This window comes from Heterodontus francisci, chromosome 14 (genome assembly GCF_036365525.1).
Source record: "Heterodontus francisci isolate sHetFra1 chromosome 14, sHetFra1.hap1, whole genome shotgun sequence".
Lineage (NCBI taxonomy): Eukaryota > Metazoa > Chordata > Chondrichthyes > Heterodontiformes > Heterodontidae > Heterodontus > Heterodontus francisci.
In genome coordinates, this window is record NC_090384.1 from 42,075,242 (window position 1) to 42,090,107 (window position 14,866).

Below are 14,866 nucleotides of genomic sequence, written 5' to 3' on the forward strand. Positions count from 1 at the left end.
CATGGACAACTAGTCTCTACGAATTAACATTCTACTCCCTGAAACTGATTAAACAAACTAAGAATTCATTAGAATATCATGAAATTCTGAGTTAGATTTGATTTTAATTTTTTATTTCTTGCATCCCATGCTAGGCAAAATGTGAGCAGTACTGGCCAACTGAACATCCTCTCATCTTTGAAGACAAAATTGTTACCCTGACATCAGAAATAGTTCTCCAAGACTGGACCATCAGGGACTTCACATTAGTAAAGGTGAGTCACCTATAGTGTCAGGGACTTCACACAACATCAAGGAATTGAGACTGGGAAAGGTGAGTCACCTGCAACAGTTTAGATTCTGATACCAGTGAGGTGCACAATTGATCCAGGAGATTTTCAGGTAAACTACAACTGCTGTCATTAAACAGCACGCATCATGTACAAACAAATATCATGACTGAAACCCCTATCATAATTACAGTAGCAAAAATATTTTCTTTTTTGTTGCCCAGAGCTTTGTTTCAGGAAACCACACTTTTCAACTCTTATCACCAGTCACCACATCTATCTCGTTGATTGGATAACCTGGTCCCTTTGTAACCTCCTCTGTGTGCCTGTAAAGGAATCTGACCATCATTGGAAGGGTCTGGTCATCTGTTTGGTACAGACAACGTGCAAACAACATAGTACTCACTGAGGCTGATCCTCACTGAATAGATTACATCCTGGCATGGCACAGTACCACACTGAGTGCTGCATTTATCCACTCAGCCGTCAGGAATTTTGTTTTTAATCCAATCTTGTGCTATCCTTTGGGATATTCACTTGTTTTCGCTGTTAATGTGTCCTTGTACAGGAGATGCCTGCTTTCCCCCATTGTACTACTCCAAGCCAGGAGCAGTTTTGAGTGGTATAATTGGGCAACATAGTCATACTGCGAACTCATATCTGATCTCTTCTATCTATTGGCTGTAAGGCTCTGATGTGAAATGAATTTGGACAGTTTCAATTCATTTTCACTCAATGCTCATAGGGTACATGGAACAACCAACAATGATTGAGGACAGAAATGTTTGGGTTTTATTGTGTAGTGAGTCAGGTACACCTCTGTTTCCATAAATATTGTGATGTTATGCTGTGCCATCTTTGGTGAGATTGCTGATTTATGAACTAAATAGAACTAAGAGTTGAACAGAAATCATACATCCCTGAGGTGTAAATGGAACGCAATTTGCCAGAAGTCTTAGATTTTAATTCCATTTGTGAAGCATAAGTAAGTTGGGATAACTATAGAACAGAATTTCCCAAACTTCTGCTCTATTTTGGCCTATTTGATCACAGGCAATATTGTAGAAGGTTTTTGATGAGCAGAGAAATCTCATTGGACCAATGACAAACACGCTATTTCACTCAGCGTTGTGTCTGAGCCAAGGCTCCTGAGGATAAATGACAAGTGTGTTTCTGAGGGAAAATGATTTATGTCATCTAGATTATCCAACCCAAAGGCCCGCCCAGCACCTTTAATATCCAACCCTTGGCATCCTATCTGATCAACTGTCATCTTTAAACTAATCCACATCTCTGTAACTTTTGTTTTATCAGGGATTGATCAGATTCTCTTTCAGGTTCTTTCAGAGTCAGGTTTTAATGCAGATGGTAGTCTGTTCCATAAATCGATGATAACTAAGCATGAAGAAGTTATGCATTGTGCTGAATTTAGCTCATGGTCTTTCTAATTCAGAATTGCTTTGGTTCTTTTACCTTCATGTCACACAAAATATCTCTCCTTTGAAAAGCTTGAATCATGGTCTTTTTTGAATGAGAATAGGTTCAGCTTCCTCCACTTCCCTTTAAAGCTCGGTAATCTAAAACATGGAAATACCTCTGTTGTCTTCTTTGAAGTCTTGCAGTTCTACTCTAAAACAGTGGAATGTAACAAAAAGAGGTTGATAAATCTACCAATAGTGGGTAACTGCAAAGTGTATGTTTGCCTTGTCTTAATCACTGGGGTCTGTTATCATTCCAAATCATCATGTGGGAAAGTATCCAAAACTACCATAATCACCGGATCATTTGTTTTGTTTTGCCTGTTCAGCTTCTCTGATGATACCATCTGTTTCTTCCTTTTCTGCAGGATAAATCCGGAGAGAAGCGTGCCCTGCGGCAATTCCACTTCACAGGCTGGCCTGACCATGGTGTTCCTAGCACCACTGGTGTCCTCATTGAGTTCAGGAACTTGGTGCGGCAGTACATCAATCAGTACCCAATGAGTGGGCCCACTGTGGTGCACTGCAGGTAACTGAAGCTACCACTTTACTGCTTTTTGAATATTGTATATTGCCTTTGCACAGGGACTGCATTTGTGTGGTTCTCTCCTTTTGGTACCTGAGTTTACACACAAGATGAGGCGAGGGCTGGCAGCACTGCTGGAGAATGAATACCTTTACCGGCCTGTAAACTACTTCTAATCTGCTTGTATTTGTGAGTGGAATGGAGTGGAGTGAGTGAGAAAAAGGAGCAGGGGAGAAATTAAAATGGAGCGACTCCATTCTGCTGTTTCCACATTTTGACACTGCTGGTTTTACTGGCAGATTAATGCTCCCAGGTAAATCTGCCAGAGAGCCACTGAGGTTCGCTAGGGTAATTTTTTAAACAAAAAAAAATGTTTAAGTGGAGCCAGGAGGAGATTGAGTGCTCTTTTGGGCCTCACAAGGAATGTTCAGATCTCTGGCACTCTGGGGCCCCACCCCTAGCCATGCAATACCCCATCTTCTGGACTTCTCTTCCTGCTGGCAACCTTCACGGTGCTGGCAAGGAGGACTCTATCTCCCATCTTAATTTTCCCACTCCTCCTCCAACCCCAAGCTGGCCACCAGCAGTGTTCTAATCAAAATGGGCAAGTAGCTGAGAGGTGGCATTCAAATGAGGCCTGCCAATTAAACAACAATTTGTATTTATATTGCACCTTTAACATTGTAAAATATGTCAATGATAACACTCCTCTGATATTCAATCAAAATTTGACACCAAGCCACATAAGGAGATATTAGGGCAGAGGATCAAAATCTTGGTTAAAGAAATAGGTTTTAAGAAGTGTTTTAAAGGAGGAAAGAGAGGAAATGAGATGGAGAGGTGTAGGGAGGGTATTCCAAATCTTAGAGCCTTGGTAGCTGAAGGCACGGCTGCTAATGGTGGAACAGTTAAAATTGAGGATGCTCAAGAGGCTGGAATTGGAGTGTAGAAATATCTCAGAGTTGTAGGGCTTGAGGAGATTACAGAGATAGGGAGGGGAGAAGCCATGGAGGCACTGAAAACAAGGATGATAATTTTAAAATCGAGCCATTGCTTAACTGGGAACCAATGTAGATCAGTGAGCAGAGAGGTCACAGATGAATGGGACTTAGTGCAAGTTAGGACACGGGCAGCAGAGTTTTGGATGGCTTCAGTTTACAGAGGGTAGAATGTGGGAGGCTAGCCAGGAGTTCAACAGAATAGTCAAGTCTAGAGATAGCAAAGTCATGGATGATGCCTTTAGTAGCAGATGAGCTGAGGCAGGGATGGACGAGCAATGTTAAGGAAGTGGAAATAGGTGGTCCCAGTGATGGTGCAAACATGTGGTTGGAAGTTTATTTCTGGGTCAGATTGCACGAGAAAGGGTACAGAGCAGATTAATGAGGATGTTGCCAGGACTGGAAAAATGCAGCTGTGAGGAGATATTGGATAGGCTAGGGTTATTCTCCTTGGAACAGAGAAGGCTGAGGGGAGATTGGATTGAAATGTACAAAATTGTGAGGGGCCTGGATACAGCGGAGATGAAGGATCTATTCACCTTAGCAGAGAGGTCAGTGACGAGAGGGCAGAGATTTAAAGTGATTGATAGAAAGATTAGTGGGGAGATGAGGAAAACTTTTTTCACCCAGAGGGTGGTGGGGGTCTGGAACTCACTGCCTGAAAGGGTAGTAGAGGCAGAAACCCTCAACTCATTTAAAAGGTGCCTGGCTATGAAACTCAAGTGCTGTAATCGGCATGGCTATGGACTAAATGCTGGAAGATGGAATTAGGCTGGATGGCTCGTTTTTCGGTCAGCGCAGACACAATGGGCCGTGGCCTCTTTCTATGCCATAAACTTTCTATGATTCGATGATTCAAAGTTGCAGATAGTCTGTTTCAGAGTCAGACAGTTGCTAGGGAGAGGAAGGAGTCAGTAGCTGGAGCATGAAATTTGTGGCGGGGGCCGAAGACAATGGCTTCAGTCTTCCCAGTATTCAATTGGAGGAAATTTCTGCTCATCCAGTGATGGATGTTAGACAAGCAGTATGACCACTTAGAAACCATGGAGGGGTTGATCAAGGTGGTGGTGAGGTAGAGCTGGATGTTGTCAGCGTCCATGTGAAACTGATGTGTTTTCAGACGATGTCGCTGAGGGCAGCATGTAGATGAGAAATAGGATGGGGCCAAGGATAGATCCTTGGGAGACATCAGAGGTAACTGTGCAGGAGTGTGGAGAAGCCATTGCAGGTGATACTTTGGCTACAACCAATGGATGAGAATGGAACCAGGTGAGTGCAGTCCCACCCATGGTAGAGAGGTGTTTGAGGAAGATGGTGTGTTCAAGCATGTCAGAGGCTGCAGACAGGTCGGGCAGAAAATCTGCTAGGCATCTGCTAAAGATTCCAATGTGGGATTGCCATCTGCTCCTACTGGATTCCTGCTAGAAGGTGAAGGCCCCCCAAGAGATAGATACACAGACACACATTACATATACAGAATGAGCTAGAGATTTAGGGGGGAATTTTCCCAGCAGCTTGGAGGTAGGTTTGGAGGTGGAGGTGGGGGGTGGGCCTGGAAAATGGCAAAAAAATGAGTCCAGCAGGCTCCCTGATGTGTTCCTGCTTGACCGCCCTTTTACTGGAGGTGGCTTCAGAGCAGTGATAGCAATCAGGCCAGCAGCAGCAGGAACTGAACTAAGGTAGCTCAGGACGTAATCTATAGGGATTTTCACCAGACTTTCCAATCTTTCCTGAGGGACCCCCACAGTATGCAGAACTCAGCAGCTCACAGGACGTAAGTGCACTATGGGAGGTCCCAGCTGCTTTGTAATTACATGCAACCTGACCTTTACTTGCTGAAATTGTAAAGACGGCGATCTTTTGCAGGCATAGACCTACCATTGCTGCAGTCTCACGTGTAGAGTGCTGCCACTGTGAGTGATGGGGTCAAAGAAAAACCTTGCAGAGCCTTCTGCCTCGTCTCTCTTTCCTTGTGTTGATTCCTCGTGTCCCAGTCACTCTAGCTGCACTCCCACTGCAGCCACAGTGAAGTTTGCCGGCCTCCCTCACATCTCTGTCCCTGATTGGCCCTCCCGCCTCCTCAGCACACCTGCTGTCCCTAATTGGATAGCAGTCCTGGAGGGAGATTCTTAATTGGCCACTTCCCATAAGATCACACCTGAATATCCACCGCTGCAGAGAATGTGGTCGGGACCCAAAAATGGTCCCAAGGTGTGAACATTTTCGGAGTCTGGAAAATCACAATCCCAGGAGGTTTAAGATGTTGAGAGAGAGAGATATGCAAACAAACTGAGATATTGGGAAGAAATTCTAAAATAGATTTTTTCAGATCGTACTGTGCGCATTGGTTTGTTCCTGGTTGCTCAGCAGTTTAGTTCCATGTACAGTTGCAATAAAAAGATCTCCCTTTTCTTTCCCTTTGCATTTTTTCAGTGCACCAAGATGAGAGCAATTAGTGCTGGGGACTGGAACTCTTCCCATTTCCCAATGACAACTTCAAGTAGTCCCAGGTTAATATGGTGCAGCAAGATGCAGTGCATTGCTCCCTCTGCCCCCACAATGTGGCCTGTACTGCATTATCATCATTGTTGTCGCCATCAACGTTCACTTATATAACACCTTCACCATTGAGAAATGTTCCAAGGTGTATTGGTGTGATTTTGTTTTTCCATTTCCCACACCAGCCATTTTTTGGCCTTGCTGAGTGAGATCACTAACTAGTCTTTGACTTGATAATTTTTGTGTTGTAGGCCCATGTTTACCAGACACTAAAGGCTGCTCAAATTAATTGCACAAAGAACCCTTTGCTGTGAGCTGCCTTTTATCCAATAGTCTGGGTCATATTTAACCCATGCTCCAGATGTGAAAGACTAATGCCCAACCCATTGTGCCACTTAGTTTCTCATAAAAGCGATTTTCTTCCCCTCACCTAACATTACTAGTAACAATAAAAATAGGGAAGTTAAACCTGCATCAATCCTTGGTTAAATCACACTTGGAGTACTGCTTGCAGTTCTGGTAGCCATATTATAAAAAGGATATAGAGGCACTGGAGAGGTTGCAGAGAAGATTTACAAGGATGATACCAGAAATGCGTGGATATACATATCAGGAAAGGATGAACAGGCTGTGACTCTTTTCTCTTGAGAAAAGAAGGCTGAGGGGTGACCTAATAGAGGCCTTTAAAATTATGAATGGTTTTGATAGAATGGATACGGAGACAATGTTTCCACTGGTCAGGAAAAGCATAACTAGAGGCCATCAATATAAGATAATCACCAAGAAATCCAATAGGGAATTCGGAGGAAACTTCTTTACCCAAAGAGTGGTGAAAATGTGGAACTTGCTACCACAGGGAGTGGTTGAAGCGAATAGTATAGATGCATTTAAGGGGAATCTAGGCAAATATATGAGGGAGAAGGAAATTGAGGGTAATATGATAGATTTAGATGAGAAAAGATAGGAGAAGCTGCAGTAGAGAATAAACGCTGACATGGACTAGTTGGGCCAAATGGCCTGTTTCTGTGCTGTATATCTTATGTAATGCCATGCAATCCTATGTGAAGACGGGTGGGAAATGGCTGACAGGACAGAGGAACTCGACTCTTCCTCATGCTTGCAATGTGACTGACTTTTGGTCTTTTTTACATAGTGCTGGAGTTGGTCGGACAGGGACGTTCATTTCCATCGATCATATGATTTATCAGATAGACAGCAACAGAAAGGTTGATATGTGGGGTACAGTTTATCAACTTCGAATGAACCGACCGCTGATGGTGCAGACTGAGGTAAGACACCCAGCAACAGTGAATAGCGCAGAATTCCATCTGTGCACAGAGTCAAGATCATAGGGCCTGGAGATCTGCAGTGACACCAATGCATATTAATCAATGAGAACCACCAGCTTTTCCCCACAACTAGGTGTCAGTGAATCGGGACATCCCAAACTATGGCATAATGACCATTTCTCACTGTCAGGCGCTGGTAATCAAGCCTACAAAACCCAAGAACTTCCATTATATTTGTGTTTCTGTTTCTTTCTTGCTGGAGTCCCGAGGCTTAGGCAATTCTTTTAATGTTTTTGCCTTATTGGTGAATAAATGCTAGAGTATTAAGAACTACTAGTATCCACAGCTTGACGTGAAAACAAAATAATCGGAATATTCATTTAATTGCTTTTGTGTGGCCCCTAATGCTTCATAGAACTTGGTTAAATGTACTTTTATTCTGCTCCTTTTCAGTGTCATTATTGTTATTTAAATAGTGCAGATGGCATTACCAACATACTGATCATAGCACAGGAAAGGGTTAATTGAGCATCCTCTCAGTGTCTGGTTTACTGAGCAGCCAGTCAGCGCCCTTTTTTTATGACCACATCTCTGGTTAATCTAGTTCCTTCAGATTGTCAAATTTGGTGACTCTTCATAGCCAGTATGACGTGTTACTGACTGTATCTCTAGTATCAAGAACAGTGTCTCCTCCCAGTCAGCACCTCTGGTGATACCATCGGCACCAACTTAAAATGGAAATGTAGAACTCATCAGTATCAAAGTTAATGATGACTCTTTGGGCTGATTCCTCAATCTGACATTCCCAGTCAGGCGCTGTGCTTACAGGGGTTCTGGTTGTGCAATTGTGGGCCTACAGTGCCAGATTTTCCAGCCATTAATCTAAATGGGTAGTGACTCAACTATTGTGGGCCCAGGATATGCTCACCAGCACTCTTATGCATGCCAGACTTTGTCAAAAGTGCCTACTCGGGGAATCAGCTCTCATGTGTCTTAAAGGTGAGACTGAAACCCTTCCAATATTTTAAAACACCATTTTTAAATCCACATTGCAATGTCGTGAGTACATTTGACTGGAGTGCTTCATTTTAGAGTTAGGCACAGTTCACCACATGCGGAATCAGTTATACCATTTGCAATGAGAAAGAAAAAAGAAAGACTTGATATTTTTTAGCGCCTTTCAAGATATTAGAACATCCCAAAGCATTCTATAGCCAATGAAGTACAGTCACTGTTGCAATGAAGGAAACACGGCAGCCAATTTGTGCACAGCAAGCTCTCACAAACAGTAATGTGATAACTAATTAATCTGTTTCTTGTGATGTTGATTGAGGGATAAATATAGGCCAGGACACCAGGGATAACTCACCTGCTCTTCTTTGAAATAGCGTCATGGGATCTATTATACCCACTGGAGAGGGCAGACAGGGTCTCCATTTAATGTCTCATCTAAAAGATGTCACCTCTGACAGTACGGCACTCCCTCAGCATAGATTTTTACATATAGCCTGGCTTTTATTCTTAGACTTTTTCATAGAGGTTTGATACAACTGAGATACAAAATATTTGTTAAGCATCTCTGTCATTTCCTTATTCCCATTATCATTTCTCCTGTCTCGGCCTTAAGAGATCCACGTTTACTTTTGTTAATCTCATCCTTTTTACATACATAGTCATTTACGGCACAGATGGAGGCCATTTGGCTCATCGAGTCCATGCCAACTATCCAGTCAGTCCCACTCCCCTGCTCGATCCCTGTAGTCCTGTAAGTCTATTTCCTTCAAGTAGCCATTTAATTTCCTTTTGAAATCAGTGATTGTCTCTGCTTCCACCACGCTTGTGGGCAGGGAGTTCCAGGTCATTACCACCAGCTGCGTAAAAAAGTTATTCATCCTATTTCCCTTGCATCTCTTGCCCAAAATCCTCAATCTGTGTCCCTTAGTCCTTGAACCACTGGTTAATCGCGATAGTTTTTCCTGGTCTAACTAATCTAAGCCTTTCATAACCTTGTGCACTTCTATTAAATCTCCCCTCAACCTTCTTTGTTCTAAGGAGAACAATCCCAGCTTTTCCAGCCTAACTTTGTAACGAAAATCCCCCATCCCTGGAACCATTCTGGTAAATCTCCTCTGCAGCCCGTCATGGAGAGGCTTTTGTAGTCTTTTTTTTTTAATTCCTTGCTAGTTTACTCTCATATTCTATTTTCTCCCTCTGTCAATTTCTTGTTTATCCTTTAATTTCTAGTCCAATACCATAACCGCTAGGCTACAATCCTGTGCTGCCACATTGCTGATCTTAGCCTTATCTTTGGCAGCAATATCATAGACATAGACATAGAACAGTACAGCACAGTACAGGCCCTTCGGTCCACGATGTTGTGCCGACCCTTTAACCTACTCTAAGATCAAACTACCTACATACCCTTCATTCTACTATCATCCATGTACCTATCCAAGAGTTGCTTAAATGTCCCTAATGTATCTGCTTCTACTACCACCGCTGCATTCCACGCACCCACCACTCTCTGTGTAAAGAACCTAGCTCTGACATCTCCCCTAAACCTTCCTCCAATCACCTTAAAATTTGCTCCCTGGTGATAGCCCTTTCCGCCCTGGGAAAAAGTCTCTGGCTATCTACTCTATCTATGCCTCTCATCATCTTGTACCCCTCTATCAATTCACCTCTCATCCTTCTTCGCTCCAATGAGAAAAGCCCTAGCTCCCTCAACCTTTCTTCATAAGGCATGCCCTCCAGTCCAGGCAGCATCCTGGTAAATCTCCTCTGCACCCTCTCTAAAGCTTCCACATCCTTCCTATAATGAGGTGACCAGAACTGAACACAATATTCCAAGTGTGGTCTAACCAGGGCTTTATAGAGCTGCAGCATAACCTCGCGGCTCTTAAACTCAATCCCCCTGTTAATGAAAGCCAACACCCCATATGCCTTCTGAACAACCCTATCAACTTGGGTGGCAACTTAGAGGGATCTATGGACGTGGACCCCAAGATCCCTCTGTTCCTCCACACTGCCAAGAATCCTGTCTTTAAGCCTGTATTCTGCATTCAAATTCGACCTTCCAAAATGAATCACTTCACACTTTTCCAGGTTGAACTCCATCTGCCACTTCTCAGCCCAGCTCTGCATCCTGTCAATGTCCCGTTGCAACCTACAACAGCCCTCCACACTATCCACAACTCCAGCAACTTTTGTGTCATCGGCAAACTTACTAACCCAGCCTTCCACTTCCTCATCCAAGTCATTTATAAAAATCACAAAGAGCAGAGGTCCCAGAACAGATCCCTGCGGAACACCACTGGTCACCGAGCTCCAGGCTGAATACTTTCCATCTACTACCACCCTCTGTCTTCTATGGGCCAGCCAAATCTGTATCCAGACAGCCAAATTTCCCTGTATCCCATGCCTCCTTACTTTCTGAATGAGCCTACCATGGGGAACCTTATCCAACGCCTTGCTAAAATCCATATACACCACATCCACTGCTCTTCCTTCATCAATGTGTTTTGTCACATCCTCAAAGAATTCAATAAGGCTTGTGAGGCATGACCTGCCCTTCACAAAGCCATGCTGACTATCTCTAATCAAACTATGCTTTTCCAAATAATCATAAATCCTGTCTCTCAGAATCCTCTCCAATAATTTGCCCACCACCGACGTAAGACTGATCGGTCTGTAATTCCCAGGGTTATCCCTATTCCCTTTCTTGAACAAGGGATTAACATTTGCCACCCTCCAATCATCTGGTACTACTCCAGTGGACAGTGAGGACACAAAGATCATCGCCAAAGGCGCGGCAATCTCTTCCCTTGCTTCCCTTAATAACCTTGGGTATATCCCGTCTGGCCCCGGAGACTTATCTATCCTCATGTCTTTCAAGATTTCCAGCACATCCTCCTTCTTAACATCAACCTGTTCGAGCATATCAGCCTGTTTCATGCTGTCCTCACAAACGACAAGGTCCCTCTCACTAGTGAATACTGAAGCAAAGTATTCATTAAGGACCTCCCCTACCTCCTCCGACTCCAGGCACAAGTTCCCTCCACTATCCCTGATCGGCCCTACCCTCACTCTGGCCATCCTCTTGTTCCTCACATAAGCGTAGAATGCCTTGGGATTTTCCTTAATCCTACCCACCAAGACTTTTTCATGTCCCCTTCTAGCTCTCCTAAGTCCATTCTTCAGTTCCTTCCTGGCTACCTTGTAACCTCTAGAGCCCTGTCTGATCCTTGCTTCCTCAACCTTAAGTAAGCTTCCTTCTTCCTCTTGACTAGCTGTTCCACATCTCTTGTCATCCAAGGTTCCTTCACCCTACCATCCCTTCCTTGCCTCATCGGGACAAACCTATCCAGCAGTCGCAGCAAGTGCTCCCTAAACAACCTCCACATTTCTGTCGTGCATTTCCCTGAGAACATCTGTTCCCAATTTAAGCTCCCCAGTTCCTGCCTAATAGCATTGTAATTCCCCCTCCCCCAATTAAATATTTTCCCATCCCGTCTGCTCCTATCCCTCTCCATGACTCTAGTAAAGGTCAGGGAGTTGTGATCACTATCACCGAAATGCTCTCCCACCGAGAGATCTGCAAATGTAATAATACACTGATCACTTGATCGCAGGTGCTCACTAATTCCCAGCTTGATGCCAGCTCTAATGATTGTTAAACAGTCTTTGTTTCCTGAGTTAAGACACCAAAGCAATCTGTCTCAATGACATTGCTGATATTTTCACTCCATCCTCCGGATATTTCTCATCTGTTGGTTCAAGCTCTGTTATTAAAATCCCCTGTTATTAGCAAATTACAATATTCAATTGCCCTTGTTCTTGACCCACAGTACTCCCCATCTGCTCATCTTGTGCTTTTGGTCAATGAATAATTTATAGTTATAGTTAATAATGTGCTGCTTTATCATTACTCCATTCTATTCATATTGTTTCAACTTCACCCCCTTCAGCTACTATATGCAAACAATGTAATTCTTGACAACACAGCTGCCCGCTGACGTCATCAGACTGTGCCAAGCTGCGCACATGCGCAAATGGGCTCCTGCTGTCTGCGCGTAAGCGGTGTTCTGCATTGCTAGGACTGGTTGGCGCATGCGCAAATGACGTCATTGAGTTACGTGGGGAGAGAGCAGCCGAAGACCTTGGTGGGTGCAGGTGTGCTCTCCTCCTCCTCCTCCTTCCCCCCCCCCCCCCCCGCTCTCCTCCTCCTCCTTTCCCCCCCCCCCACTCTCCTCCAACCGCTCGCCGCCTCCTCCACCATCCCCCCCCCCCCACCACCCCGCCTGCTCTCCTCCTTCTCCCTCCACCTGCTCTCTCCGGCCACTTGCTCCCTGCTTCCCCCACCCGCTGTCTCCAGCCATTGTGTGCAGCCATGGGTTTACGTTGCCTTTTGTGTGATTATTTGAGCAGCGCCATCTTTAGTCCTAGAAGCTGCCTGAATGTCACAGACTGTGATGTTTTAGTGGAACAGGCTGCATATGTGCATGTGCCAGTGCAGCGCCACCTCGTGATTGCATTGTCAGTGAACGCAGCCATATCCAAAACCTTCTGCAGTAGCTATAACATTCCTTATCAATAATGCACCTCCCTTTGTATCCACGTGAAACACTTTATAACAGGGTTGTCCAACATACAGCCCACGGGCCAGGATCCAGCCCACCAAAGGTTTCCATCTGGCCCGTGGATGCAAGCTGTACCTGGGGCCATTCCTCATCCTTGCCAGGGACCCGTGACTGGAGATGAGAAATTTTCCAGTGGCTTCTTTTTTCAGACCGGCTTTTAAAAATCATCTAAAGTCAGTTTCACAGCTGAGAGATTCGGGGTTTTTTCAAAGCCCGCCGGAAAACCCCGAATCTGTCCAAAGTTGGGAAAAGGCTGTTCCAGATATCAGCAGCTGTCAGCTGTGAAACTGACTTGAGATTTTTTTTTAAATGATCAACTATCTGCTGAACATTCTGCTGTCTGCAACTGTCAGAGAGAGAGAGGAGAGAGAAAGAGGGGGACAGAGAGGGCAGAGAGAGAGGGACAGAGGAAGAGAGAGAGAGAAAGGGGGACAGAGAGCGGGAGAGAGAGTGATCAAGATCACTCCTGACAGAATGACATCTATCTGGAATACTCTGCATCACTACAGTAAGTGTGTGGGCAAATATTGACTTCTTGTGCAAGCAAAAAAGTGCCAAGTTTCTCAATAAATCAGTTCCCAACATAGTGATGAGAAAGTAAGTCAATAAATTAGTCATTTAAAGTTTGTTTGCAAAAGTATACATTTGTTGCTGTTTTGATTAATAGTAAGATCAATTTTAATGCCTTTATCTTTCTGAAATTGTCTCACCTGTCCCCCCCCCCCCCATGTCAGACAAAAATTGTAATGTGCCCCCCCCCCCCACGTGAAAAGGTTAGACATCCCTGCATTATACCTTCTCAGCTCCAGCTCTTGACCATTCTCTGCTATCAACCATGTCTCTTAAATGCCAGCAACATCAATATTCTTGCTAATTTCATATATATGTATCTAAATTCAGTGCTATATTTCCCCATGTTTCTTGCATTTATATAAAAACATTTATGCCTATCCTTCAAAACATGAATTTTCTTGTTTGAGCTCTTTGTTACTGATATCATTGATTTATCTTTGGGCTGTTTTGTTTGCTCCTTCTGTTGTCTCACCAGTTTGCATTGTCCCCACTGCCCTCCTTACCCTCTATACAAGAAAAGTTAATACTTTGAGTTTCACTCTGGGTGGTCTGTTGGTTTCTGTGGCAGGATTGATGGGAGTTTCTACTCTGGAGTTTGCTGATGGACAATTCGTCTCATTGGGAGGAAGCGTGTTTGCACTTCAGTCTTACTGTGCAAAGATGAGTAGGTGCCGCTCTCTGAGACATAGGGCAGAATTTTATGCCGCCCCAGCGGGTCAGATGGTGGTGTAAAATTGAGCGAGAGGCTCCGGCTTCTGCCTCCAGCCAAGTTTACGTCATCGGGTGGGGCGTAGGAAACGGCCTGCCCGCCCGAGGCCAATCAAGGCCCTTAAGTGGCCGTTAAGTAGCCACTTAAGGGCCCCTGCCCGCCTCCATGGGTATTTTACCCATGACGAGCAGGTATGCAGGGGATGTGAAAGGCCGCCCAGCGATAGCTGCCGGCCTTTCTGTGCCCAGGGGTGGGGGGAGGCATGGCAGTCAGGCACAGGTCATCCGATTTGAGGGCTGTCCCAGCTTCCCAACAACCCCCGGGACCCAAGATGCCCCCACTCCCCCCTCCCCCACCCCCAAACGACCACTCCAGCCTCACCAGGGAAGGACCGATCCTCCTGATGAGGCAACCCCAATTTACCTTCACTCTTGGCTCCCTGGTGCGGCTGGGCTGGAGTCCCAGCAGTTCCACCGCTCCCAGCGGCGCTGCTGGGACTAAGAGCTGCCAGCCCGCTGATTGACCGACAGCTCACTGAGGTGGGACCTCCTCCCTCAAGTGGGTGGAAGTCCCACATCGGGACATATAAAGCCCGGGGACCCATAAAATGCAGGACGGATCCTCGGGCTAGGCGGAAGCAGGTTCGCCACCAGCTTTCACGGTGGCAAATTCCCATCCACCTAAGGTAAAATCCAGCCCATGGGTAATATGCATATTTGACAGAGTCTCATTGGTGGTGGGTGATTGACACGGTCAGTCCCAATTTAGGAAGATGGGTGGATGGCATGGTTAGTCTCACTAATGGCGATAGGCTGTTAGTGATGTTGATCTAACAGTGAGGGATGGATGACTGGTGCTGTTGCTTGTTTGGCAGATGGACTGGGTA

General features: G+C 45.0%; 1 protein-coding gene across 1 annotated transcript in view; it reads left to right on the forward strand.

Annotated features, from left to right (window-relative positions):
- Positions 1–14,866, forward strand: part of ptprja (protein tyrosine phosphatase receptor type Ja) — a 192,527-nt gene that overhangs the window by 173,248 nt on the left and 4,413 nt on the right. The window contains exons 30-32 of the mRNA XM_068046060.1: positions 135–254; positions 2,116–2,276; positions 6,924–7,059. Coding sequence (XP_067902161.1) covers positions 135–254; positions 2,116–2,276; positions 6,924–7,059 — 417 coding nt within the window. The remainder of the gene's footprint in view (positions 1–134; positions 255–2,115; positions 2,277–6,923; positions 7,060–14,866) is intronic.